Source organism: Culex pipiens, chromosome 3 (assembly GCF_016801865.2).
Source record: "Culex pipiens pallens isolate TS chromosome 3, TS_CPP_V2, whole genome shotgun sequence".
NCBI classification, from domain to species: Eukaryota; Metazoa; Arthropoda; class Insecta; order Diptera; family Culicidae; genus Culex; species Culex pipiens.
In genome coordinates, this window is record NC_068939.1 from 82,981,230 (window position 1) to 82,993,852 (window position 12,623).

General features: G+C 48.2%; 2 protein-coding genes across 5 annotated transcripts in view; both read right to left on the minus strand.

Moving 5' to 3' along the window:
* LOC120423173 (amphiphysin) overlaps nt 1-12,623 on the minus strand; it is a 134,600-nt gene that overhangs the window by 28,668 nt on the left and 93,309 nt on the right. The gene's annotated exons all lie outside the window — the stretch shown is intronic.
* LOC128093655 (uncharacterized) lies at nt 2,768-10,921 on the minus strand. The gene is made up of 2 exons (XM_052711232.1): nt 3,927-10,921; nt 2,768-3,863 (listed from the first exon to the last, which is right to left on the minus strand). The coding sequence occupies exon 1, from the start codon at nt 9,657-9,659 to the stop codon at nt 4,347-4,349; it is 5,313 nt and encodes a 1,770-aa protein (XP_052567192.1). The 5' UTR covers nt 9,660-10,921; the 3' UTR covers nt 2,768-3,863; nt 3,927-4,346.

Below are 12,623 nucleotides of genomic sequence, written 5' to 3' on the forward strand. Positions count from 1 at the left end.
ATTTTATTTAATTGTTTTGGCATTAACTACAGCGTTCAAACAAACTTGAAATGAAAGTTGATGTTAGAAATCATCAAATAACACAGTTTGACATTCATATTGCGAACTTATATCCAAAAAATTGATAAAACAAGTTGATGTGTCTTCGAAGCGTCCGGGAATTCGAATCATGACGTTATAAGATGCTATCTTGAATATCTCGCTTCCTAGATCGATCGATCAAAAACTGACCCGTTACACGATTTGCTTCTAGACACGAGAAATGAACACCTTTTTTGAATATGTTCCTTGACCAAAAAAAAATTGGCGTGACAGGACAGCTTTGCCTTGGCGTTCTCGATTGCGAGATTCCTACTCGAAACTAGGTGTCCGAAGGCTTGATTGTTGAGGCAATTGCAAACCTCTTTTTACACCTTAGCTTCCATCCACCCCGGGAATCGAACTGACGATCTTTGGATTGTGAGTCCAACTGCCTACCAGCGACTCCACCGAGGCAGGACCCAGGGAGACGACTCCTACACCTGGACTGAACTAACGACCTAACCCTTTCCGACGGAAGGCGACGGAAGGCGTGATCAGACAAATCTCGTCTCGAAAAATGCTGGGATCGAACCCAAGCCAACTGAGTGAGAGGCAACCACGCTTACCCCTACACCACGGTCCCGGTTTTTATCAATAAGAGGGCTTACATACGAGTCATTTTACTATAAAATTCTCTTTAGAATGATCAAATCTCTGCATTCAATCCATCAATTTTAGCAATTATTTAAAAAGCTGGCAAAATTAAAAATTATTAGCATTCATACATTTTATAACTTCTGCTCACATATATGTTTAGAACGGGAAATTTGGCGTGGAAATATGTTTTTTGTGTGGTTCAGATAGTTGGAAAATATCATATTTGCCATGGTTAGGCTCGTTTAACAATATTTTGGGTTTTTTTTATAAAGTTCCACAAAAAGTTTTTTTTTTTCGACGAAAAAAAATCGTAAATACGGTTTCATCCATAAAGTACGTCACGCTAAAATCGGCCAAAATTTACTCCCCCTCCCCCCTTTTGTCACGCTTTTCCTATACTTATAACATGCAATGTCACACTTGCTCAAACCCCCCCCCCCTCCCCCCCTAGAGCGTGACATACTTTATGGATGACGCCTACTTAGATGTTTGAATGATTACAAAACAACTGGACTGTTGTATAATGGTACTTTAAAACTCTTTTTTATGTTTATGTGTTAAAAACATGACTTAAAATTTCAATTATTCTACTATTCTAAAGAGGCCTGGCCGCTTTAACACTTGTGATGTTTCAATGCATTCTAATGCAATGGCGCACTACAAATGTAAATAAATGACAAGAAGAGGCGTCATCTAACCTAAGGCATTCTCCAGGATCCCTTCGAAAGATTGGCTGCGCTAGGGTCTGATTAGATTAGATTAGGTGTTGCATCCCCCGTCCACCCCCTCGAAGTATTTGGTACACCCAGAACTGAGCATCGGCATACGAGAGGATAAAGAGCACGATTCGGTAGTAAAATGGTACTGTGTGCGGACGGAGAGGATAAATCCCGAAATTACCGAGAGTACTTTACTCATGGTTCATTTTCCAAAAAAGTTCATCTATAAAAAAAAGTACCGGTACCGAGACTCGAACCCAAGACCTTTGGCATATTGAACCGTGCCTTTGCCGTATGGGCCACCATGGTTCGGTGACTAAATGGCGGTTGTTTGTCCATATAAGCCACTCATAGGATGAACTGTTCCAATGAACGAATGAACACGCGAGAGGACTATACTCTCGCAATATAGCACTTTCCTCACGTTTCTTTTCGTGAGGACTATCCCCTCGTTCTTTAACTTTGGGTGTACGGTATGTCCACGCATCCTTCCTCCCCTGGAAAAAATCTGTGAAATGTGATCCGTTCACGGAATCTTCTTCTTTCTCCGCTTTAGTTTGTGTAATGCATTTCCGGGTGTTCTTGGATGTACTGCAATTATTAATCTAGTACAGTGAACCCTCTCGTTGTCGATATTGAAGGGACCGTCGAGAGCGGGAGTTATCCAATTATATAACGAAAAATCAAAGCTAGTTTCTTGAATATACTGACAAATTTTTTGACAGCAGAAACAATATTAATATCTAGAAGATCGACAGCCAGAGACTTTCACAAGCATGCTTTCATCGGACTGGCTGCGATTACATTAAAAATATGTTAAAATTTTGCAGTTTTGGAAATATCTACGAAGTTCAAAGCTTATAGCTTGTGCATCATACAAGGTTTTACCCTTTCGTGTGATTATCTCGTACTATTTTATGCTGTATGATGACTTCGGAGTTTTTCCGTGCATACGAAACAGGTCGGTTGTTCGTTTAGTGCTCTTAATTTCGATTCGATTTTTCAATGTTTTCGTGACATTGCAGTATTATTTTAGTGTTAAGCATTGAGTTTGTGATTCATACTTTATGAATCAAGTGAAGTTTTTGCCCAGTATTACGATTAATCCTCAGAATAAGATGTTTTTTGGTGAATGTTTTCATTTTGATTTTCATTCTTTTGACATTCGATGCGGCGGCGTTTCAGTTTCCGTTGTTCCGAATACAATGCAAGTTGAAGCGACGCGATCTTGTTTCTGTACAGGGGGTCGCTATGAGAAATAACAAAGCTTAGTGGGTGATGGGGCCGGGCTCGGTCCCGGATGGTTCGATGGGAGGAATTAACACCCACTCGTAGAGTGGCCCAAAAAACGCAGCTCGCACGCACTTACGTGACCGGTTCAGACGCTCCACAGGTAGCCACGCACGTCGAGGTAGGTTCCCCGAGCACACACGCACAGACGGCAGCAGAAACTTTGCCGAACTCCGATCAGCTTCAGGTGCTTGCGCAATCAAGCCCAACTGAACGCACAAACCCAAAACACTCGCCAAAACTCCCAACACTCGCCAACACTTTCAACACTCGCCAGAACACCTTTCCCAGCTACTTCTGCTCTTAGCAGGCCAGCACAATTCTTCACGGCTTGGCCACTTGCGGAATCAAGTGAGCCAATGCCAGCAACACAGCAGATTCACAGCCCAGAACACCTGTACCGTACAGGACAGATCACTCGCGCACTTTCGGATGGATATTAGCCAAGAATCGTCAATCGGGTGCACAATCAAGAAAAAGAACTTTATTCGTCGGGGATAAAAGACGCGACCGAGATACTACTCTGACTGTGGTTTATTGGGATCTGATTCTGAGGGGTTTTGCTGCTTTGATCTGAACCTATCTGCTGCTGACCACTACAGGCTCAGCAGTTTTCGTTTTTCGTCATCTACACGATTCTACTGCAGTGACCGTTGTGGAATCGCGAGAGAAATTAGTACTATTGCTCGCGATGACTATTTCAATGATGGTTAGGTTAGGATAGTTCACAAGATTACAAATATTTTTACATTTAAATTAGTTGTTAGTTTTTAAATCTAGGTTAGTAAACAGTTAGTAACAATTTAAACATTCCGGCCACCTTGAAATGGCTCGGCTATTTCAACACACTATTTACAATATATACAAGACTAATTCTAAAACTAACACAAAAAAATCAATCACTCCTCTCTTCAATCAAAAATCAAAAACACTCTCTTCACAATCATACAACCATGCTTCTCCATCGCTCCTTCGCCGACCTTGATCGGACTCGACTCGGCTCGGCTGGCGATCGGGAAACTTCGGGTGAGCCAGCACGTGACTCTTCGGCTGCATCTGGCATGTCCGCTGACAGGCCATGTGACTTCTCGGCTCGAAGTGGGTGGTGAGGCGGAGTCACGAATGCAGTTTGGGGGTGGTGAAGAAGTGGTGCCAGAAATCCAATTTCGTCAACATCTGGCAGAGAAAAAGACCCGGTAGATCGGACGCGAAAAAGTAAAGGATTGGAACCGCAATTACCTGCGAGATTCCCACGAAGGCATCGAGCAATTTCGGCGTGCTCTACCAGGGTCAAAAACTGCGACGAACTGGATTGTTGACTCGCTGGGCACCATCTTCTTCGACATCTGGAGAGAAAAAGACCCGGTAGATCGAACACGACAAATAAGGGGATTGGAACCGCAATTACCTGCGAGATTCCCACGAAGGCATCGAGCAAATTTCGGCGTGCTCTACCAGGGTCGGATGAACGGCTTACACGGCGGATGTCGACAAACAGCAAAACGATGTCAAACGACGTACTTCTTCTTCTTCGGCTTAGGCATCTGGGAGTGGAAAAGACCCGGTAGATCGAACGACACAAAATAGGGGATTGGAACCGCAATTACCTGCGAGATTCCCACGAAGACATCGAGCAAATTTTGGCGTGCTCTACCGGGTTCAATTACTGCAAGCTGGATTAAGCTGCTGCTCCGACTCGGCCGGAACTGGCAGGAGTGCGATCTTGGCGACCGGCCTGACGACGGCTTCTGACGATGCTGTTTTAAGGGTTACGACGCGTACAACGCCGTCTTTGCCGGGATGGACGTGGGTGATTCGGCCTAGCGGCCACTGCGTCGGTGGCAGGTTGTCGTCTTTGATCAGCACAACTCGTCCTGGTACGATCGTGACGGGATTCTTGCAGCCCTTGACTGCGCGCGACTGGAGCTGTTGCAGATACTCAGGATACCATCTCGACCAGATTCTCTGGAAACGCTTCTGTGTCAGCTCCCAGTGCGACAAACGATTGTCCGGAACATCGGCCAGGTTAAGTTCTTCAACAGCTTGCAGGTTCGTGCCGACCAGGAAGTGGCCTGGTGTCAGGACCTCTAGGTCCGAGGGATCGCTTGGGATTGGCACGAGGGGTCGGGAGTTCAAGCACATCTCGATCTGGGTTAGTAGAGTGCTCATGTCCTCGTAACTCACGTTGGTGTTGCCGATCTCACGTAACAGGTGGTGCTTCGCTGACTTGACGGCTGCTTCCCACAGTCCGCCAAAGTGTGGAGCACGCGGTGGGATGAAATGCCAAGTTATCTCGTTTGCAGCGCTGTAATCGAGAATCGACTTCCGGCTTTCTTGATCGGTTTTCAGCATGCTGTAGACCTTGCGGAGCTCGTTGGATGCGCCCTTGAACGCTGTTCCGTTGTCGCTGTGGATCTCCTTCGGTCTTCCACGGCGTGCGACAAAACGACGAAGTGCGGAAAGAAAAGCTTGGGTGGATAGGTCCGACACTAGCTCAATGTGCACAGCACGTGTAGCGAAACACACGAAAATAGCGACATACGCTTTGGTTGGAGCTCGGTTTCGGATGGGCGACTTGATGTAGAAAGGTCCACAATAATCTACACCGCTCACAGCAAACGGTCTGGTTGGGGTGACACGTGAGGTTGGCAAATCGGCGATGCTCTGCTTCACTAGGGTTGGCTTGTTCTGGAAACATTCTTTGCAGAGATGGTAGGTTTGGCGGACCAGATTCCGGCCACCGATGATCCAGAACTTCTGGCGAATCGTAGCGAGCATCAGCTGGGGGCCAGCGTGCAACAAATCAACGTGGTACGATTTCGCCAACAGGATGGAAAGCGGATGCTTCGCCAACAGCACGATCGGGTGCTTTACTTCATCGGGAACTGCAGCATTGCTGAGTCTTCCGCCGACTCGAATGAGTCCGTCACCGTGCAGGATCGGGTTGAGCCACTTCAGCGGCGACGACGGTGATACTCGTTCCTTGGAGACCAGGTCGGCAGCATCTTCTGCAAACATGTCTCGCTGGGCTACACGGCACAGAGCGATCTCAGCGTCACGCAGCTCGGCGGCAGTGAGAATTTCGGGACGCTCTGGCTTCTCCTTCTTGGATACAGCTTTCAGGATACGGAAGTATCTTCTCCAGTAAGCAACAGCGCGACGTAGGTGGAAATACTCGGAGAAACGGCTGAACAGCTCATCGGAGAACTTCGGATCGGCAGCGGTGATCAGCATCACGGCGGCCTTGCTTCTTGCTCCAGGTAGAGTACCAGGATCGACATCGGGAATCACAGAGCGTGGCCAGTGTTCACGGGACTTGGACAGGTGCTCCGGACCAAACCACCACAGCAAACAGTTGACAAGCTCGATGGGGCTCAGACCACGGGAGAGGACGTCGGCTGGGTTACAGATTCCGGGAACATGTCGCCAGCGTCTCACGTCGGTTTCGGCTTGGATCCGTGCTACTCGGTTCGCCACAAATGTCTTCCAACGGGCTGGTGGGGACTGCAACCACTGCAGTACGATCATCGAGTCTGTATGGAAGAACACTTCTACCGGCTTCTTGATGGCTTTCACCACCTTCTTGTACAGCTTCACGGACAGTTCAGCTCCACACAACTCAAGATCGGCGATGGATTGGAGCTTGGACAGCGGAGCGACCTTAGATCTCGACGCCAACAGTCTCACTTGGATACCTTTGACCGTCTCACAGCGCACGTAACAGTTGGCTCCGTAGGCTTTCTCCGACGCATCAGAGTAGAAGTGCAGCTCGACGGACATGGCGGTTGGCAGGTACACACATCTTGGAATCCGGACTTTCGACAACTCTTCAAGCGTACTGTGGTACGCTTTCCATTCAGCTTGCAGCTGCGAGGGGAGCGGGCGGTCCCATTCGTAGCGGTGCTTCTCCTTGGTGCGCAAAGTCCACAGACCCTGCATGTACAGCTTGGATACTACGATAACTGGACCACTGAAGCCAGCTGGATCGAAAATCTTGGCGATGTACGACATCACGATCCGCTTCGTGAGTACAGCTGCGGGTAGCGGAAGTTCCACCTTGAAACGGAGTGTGTCGGAAACTGGATCCCAAACAAGTCCGAGCACAGACACGGATTGGTCGTCCTTCAGGTCACGGAGCGGAACGATGGCAAGATCTTCTTCCGGAACATCAGCTAGCGCCTCTGGAACGTTGGATGCCCACTTCTTCAGCGGGAAACCGGCTGCTAACAGCATGGCGGATACTTGCTTCCGGATTCGGGTTGCGGATGGGAGGTCATCAGCGCCAGACAGGAAATCATCCACATAGAAATCCTGCTTCACTGCTTCGACTGCTTCTGGGTAGTTCTTGGCTTCGTCTTTGGCTATCTCGAGGAGGGTGCGGGTTGCCAAGAATGGCGAGGATGCGAAACCGTACGTTACGGTGTTCAGCTCGTACGTCGCAAGCGGTTGGGTTGGAGTGGGACGCCAGAGGATGCGTTGGTACGGACGGTCTTCCGGATGTAGCAAAACTTGGCGGTACATTTTCTCACAGTCTGCTACTAGCGCGATTGGGTAGGTCCGGAAACGCATGACGATCGACAGCAAATCTTCCTGAACGACTGGTCCCACCAGTTGCAGGTCGTTCACGGAGAATCCCGACGCCGTCTTGCACGACGCGTCGAAAACTACACGGACTTTGGTTGTGGTACTCGAGGCCTTGAATACCGGGTGGTGTGGAAGATAGCAGTGCGGAATGCTGTCGTCCACGGGATCGTCGACTTTGTGCATGTGGTTGAGGCGTTCGTACTCGTCCATGAACTTACAGTACGCTTCACGAGTGGTGGGATCACGCTCTAGTCTCTTCTCCAGGCTCAGGAAACGACGTTCGGCGATTGTTCTGGATGCGCCGAGGGTGACGAGCGGATCGCGGGTGAGTGGCAAGCGAACGATATAACGACCCGACGAATCGCGCGTGGTGGTAGCGGAATAGATTTCTTCACAGTGGGTTTCTTCTGTGGTTAGCACTGAACAGGGTTCGACAGCTTCCAGTTCCCAGAACTTCTGGAGCGCTTGTTCCAGGCTTCGATCAACAGTGGTGAGGTGGCAAACACGTGGGATACTTGGGGATGGGATACACACTTTTCCGGATACGGTCCACCCAAACACTGTCTCGATCATCAACGGGAGGCCCTCGTCGAGGGTCTGCTTGCTGCCAGTGTGCAGCTCGTGGTAGGATTCTCCGCCGATAACCATGTCAATATCGGACGGAACGTTGAACTTGGGATCTGCCAACGAAACTTCAGGTAACTTCCACTGGGATACGTCGACTGGGATGGTTGGCAGGTTGATCGTCGGTCTCTTCAGGATAAGGAACTCGAGCTTAGCAGCGTACGGAGTGTACTTGGATTGGATGGTTGCAGTCAGCTGGCACTTGATCTGCTTCGTGGATTCTCCGATACCTGCTACATCGATGTCGACCTTCTTTCGACGGAGGTTCAGGGTGTTCGCAAGCTTCTTCGTGATGAAGTTGCACATGGACGCCGAATCGAGCAGGGCTCTAGCAGGATACTTCTTTCCGTTCTGGCCAAGAACTTCAAGTGCAACCGTCTCCAGGAGTACTGTGCTTCGGTGCGACTGGACCGACAAGCTAACTTGGGATTCTGGGTTCGACGTGCTAGGTGCGGGATCCACCGACGTCGACGTGGATTGGATCGGTTGCTGGGATGGCTTCTTCGGCGCGGCTTGGGTTGACGACATCTTCGGGGGTGCATCTCGGTGCAACAGGGTGTGGTGCTTCTCGTGGCAGACCTGGCACGTAAATCTCGACAAGCAATTCCGAGATTGGTGTCCGGATCGGAAGCAGTTCCAGCAAAGACGCTTCTGGTACACCAAATCTTGGCGTTGTTGGATGGACTTCCTGGCAAACACTGGGCATTCAAACAAACGATGGGATTCCGAGCAGGCCAGACACTGTGGATTGTTGCTGTACGTCCTAGATGCGACAGCGTTGGATACGACCTTGAACGGCTTCTTCTGGAACGGATGGGGATTGGTACCGGCCACCTTGGACGGCTGCTGCTGCTCTGAGGTCTCACGGACGGACTCAAGCATTCTCAACCGTTGGTACAGGAAGTCGGTCAGCATTGCGTACGTCACAACTTCGTCTTTGCTAGTGTGCTCCTCCCAAGCACGCAGCGATCTGGAGTCCAGCTTGTAGCACAGGATGCTGACAAGAGGTGTGTCCCAGTGTGCGACTGGCTCTTTCAGCTTTTCCAACGCCTTCACATGCCGGTGAAAATCGTCCACGAGCGTACGCAGGTCACTAGCGGATTCGCGCTTCAGCGAAGGCAGATCGTACAGGGCATGGAACAGTTTACGCTTCAGGAACCGCTTGTTGTCGTAGCGCTTCAGCAGTTCGTCCCACGTTGGCGCATACTTGTCTGCCTCAATCTCCACGTTCTCGAACTGCAGTGCTGCCTTATCCACGAGTGAGTTCAACAAGTACTGCAGCTTCGCCACTGTTGGGATGTCTGGATTGGAATGCACCATCGACGTGAACGCATCACGGAAGGATAACCAACGAGAGAAATCTCCATCAAATTTCGGCAGGTCGATCTTGGGTAGGCGTAGGTGGAAGGATACTGGATGGGTAGGCTGGCTGGTGTTCATGGTGCTGTTCATTGCGGTCAGGTTCTGCTCTTCGGTCCGCTTCGACAGCAAAAATCCCTTGGCTTCACAGTATCTCGTCTCGAAGTCAGCTCGTTCCGTCAAATGAGTTTCCAAATACTCGGATTTATCGGTACGTTCGAGCTCGGCTTGGACTTCGAGGAACTCGCGGTACGCTCGATCCAAACTCTCCAAACGGACAGGAATCTGGCACGTGTCCGTCTCAGCGTTGAACTTCGCGATGAACTTTTCCACCTGGTTGCGCATGGTCTCGATACCTTGCCGCCTGACCAAGCAATCGGACAACCGTTGCTTCGCCGCAGCCATAATGCACACTCTCACTCACCACTGGACTTCGCTACCACCAAAGACAAAACGCGGAAAACGGAAACAGCACGGAGTATCGGATACGGATTTTCCCGTCGCGCTCGTACTGAGTTACGCGACGCAGGTTCGACCGGGGCAGGTACTACCGACGCGATCGTACCACCCTAACGCGATTGACTTGCCACCCACAACCACTTTAGCATGCACGCAAAACTTCCAAAAGTTTGCTCCCAGGTTGGCCAATTTCTGCCGGAATTCCAAATTTCCAAAAATCTCGCTTGGGGCACACCGCAAACGCGAGTACAATTAGGCCAATTTTCGCGCGCGCTTAATTGTTCTTAGCAAGAACAACGCTCTCCAACAAAATGGCTTAGTTGGAGCCAACAATGCACCTTTGTGCAGCAATCCTCAAAAAATGGCGTACTCACCGCACCTCCTGGTCGGGGCGACCTCCCATCCGGTTCGAAGGACCAGATGATGGGGCCGGGCTCGGTCCCGGATGGTTCGATGGGAGGAATTAACACCCACTCGTAGAGTGGCCCAAAAAACGCAGCTCGCACGCACTTACGTGACCGGTTCAGACGCTCCACAGGTAGCCACGCACGTCGAGGTAGGTTCCCCGAGCACACACGCACAGACGGCAGCAGAAACTTTGCCGAACTCCGATCAGCTTCAGGTGCTTGCGCAATCAAGCCCAACTGAACGCACAAACCCAAAACACTCGCCAAAACTCCCAACACTCGCCAACACTTTCAACACTCGCCAGAACACCTTTCCCAGCTACTTCTGCTCTTAGCAGGCCAGCACAATTCTTCACGGCTTGGCCACTTGCGGAATCAAGTGAGCCAATGCCAGCAACACAGCAGATTCACAGCCCAGAACACCTGTACCGTACAGGACAGATCACTCGCGCACTTTCGGATGGATATTAGCCAAGAATCGTCAATCGGGTGCACAATCAAGAAAAAGAACTTTATTCGTCGGGGATAAAAGACGCGACCGAGATACTACTCTGACTGTGGTTTATTGGGATCTGATTCTGAGGGGTTTTGCTGCTTTGATCTGAACCTATCTGCTGCTGACCACTACAGGCTCAGCAGTTTTCGTTTTTCGTCATCTACACGATTCTACTGCAGTGACCGTTGTGGAATCGCGAGAGAAATTAGTACTATTGCTCGCGATGACTATTTCAATGATGGTTAGGTTAGGATAGTTCACAAGATTACAAATATTTTTACATTTAAATTAGTTGTTAGTTTTTAAATCTAGGTCTAGTGGGTCACTGTTAAGCTAACTTTTCGGTGGTGCAACATAGTGCTCAGTATCATTGAAGGATCATCATCTAGGAACTCGGTGAGGACTTTCCAATTACATATTTTTATTTTATATTGTATTATTTATACGTTTTATTTATTGTATTATCGTATATCATCACACTTGACACATTCTACACAACAAATGCTATCATAAATTGGAGCGTTTGGTACGGTATGTCCACGCATCCTTCCTCCCCTGTAGATTCTGTGAAATGTGATCCGTTCTCAGAATCCTCTCTGCGGTAAACACAACGCAGTAGGGCTGGCCGCTTTAATTTTTGCAATACATTTTCGGGTGTTCTCGGATATACTGCAATTATTAATATTGACAAGAAAAGTGCTTGGGGCGTAATCTAATCACAAGACTTTCCAGCATGCTTTCATCGGACTGGCTGCTTTTGTGTTAGATTAGATTAGGTAAATTTGTATGACGACTTCTATTAATTGGCAAACTAATAATGCAAAATGACGTTGTTTTGAAATTTAAAGTGTTTGGAAAAACTACCGTTAAAGAATGTAAAAACAGTATTAGAAAATGGAATCGAAAATCTATAGAACTAATGAAGATTATAACCCAACAAACCTTGAATCTACCTGTCTGCTGTCTCGTCTGAATCCTAAACCTGTTTTCCTCCGTTAAACCTGTGGAACGATTGCACCTCTTTGCATCTCATTGCAAGGGGAAGAAAATGCACTTTCTCTCCACCCTCCCCTCAAGCAATCTGGTGTTCCCGCAGTAGAACAAGACTCGAGGAAAGAAAGCGAAAGTCCTCAGCAAGTGCGCACCACGAGCAATCGCGAACTAGTCGTGCAAAGTTATGGTTATGGACCTGGCGGAGTATTTTCATGCCGTCTGATGGCAGTGCGATGAAATATAGGTTACTTGACATGGACCGGTTTCGGGCGATTCAGCCGCTTGGGATAGGTTTGTTGCGTTGCGTTGCGTTACGTTGCGTTGGTTGATATTTCAGTAGGTGCATTTGTGCGAAAGTGCAACTCGATTTGTGTTTGCAGTTGCGTTCAGTTAAAAGGGAAAGTGTTTTGCTGCGTGAACTTTGGTGGGGTTTTTAATTGTGGATTTAAAGAAGTGATGTGGTTTTAGGTGAATTTATTACTATTTTATTCTGCTCAAATGGGATTACATATAAAGAAAATTGTATACATGGAAAAGTGTCACGAAGTGGACTTGGATTTGAAACAAGTTTTTTTGCTTCCAATAAATAAGATTTCAACAAAATTGTTCCTATTACTCAGACGTCTCAATTAGCTGTCGCTAATTGCGTTCAATTTTTCTTTTGCACAATTTTCACTTGCATTGCTGGGCTTCATCAATAATTCATTCAATTTAATGTTTTCTGCAGCCGAATTTTTAATCTTCCTAGCACGATAGCAACGACCGGCGAAGGAAAAACCAAAACAAACTTTCCTTTTCGTGAAATACTGCCATAAATCAAGCGAAACAAAAAATAAAAGAGCCAAATAGCCAAAAAAAAAAATATCATCTCAAGAATTCCCATCGTATCGGGGAGGGAAAATAAGCAGCAGAGGGACACATGAAACAAAATAATTGACAGTTTAACCTAGCCCGTGGCCGTGATGAGCCGGAACGGAAGAGAGAAAAATAAATGTGGAAAAATTTCGGCGAGAT

Coding starts and splice junctions, on each gene's coding strand:
- LOC128093655 (XM_052711232.1), bottom strand. CDS start 9,659: ATGGCTGCGGCGAAGCAACGGTTGTCCGATTGCTTGGTCAGGCGGCAA.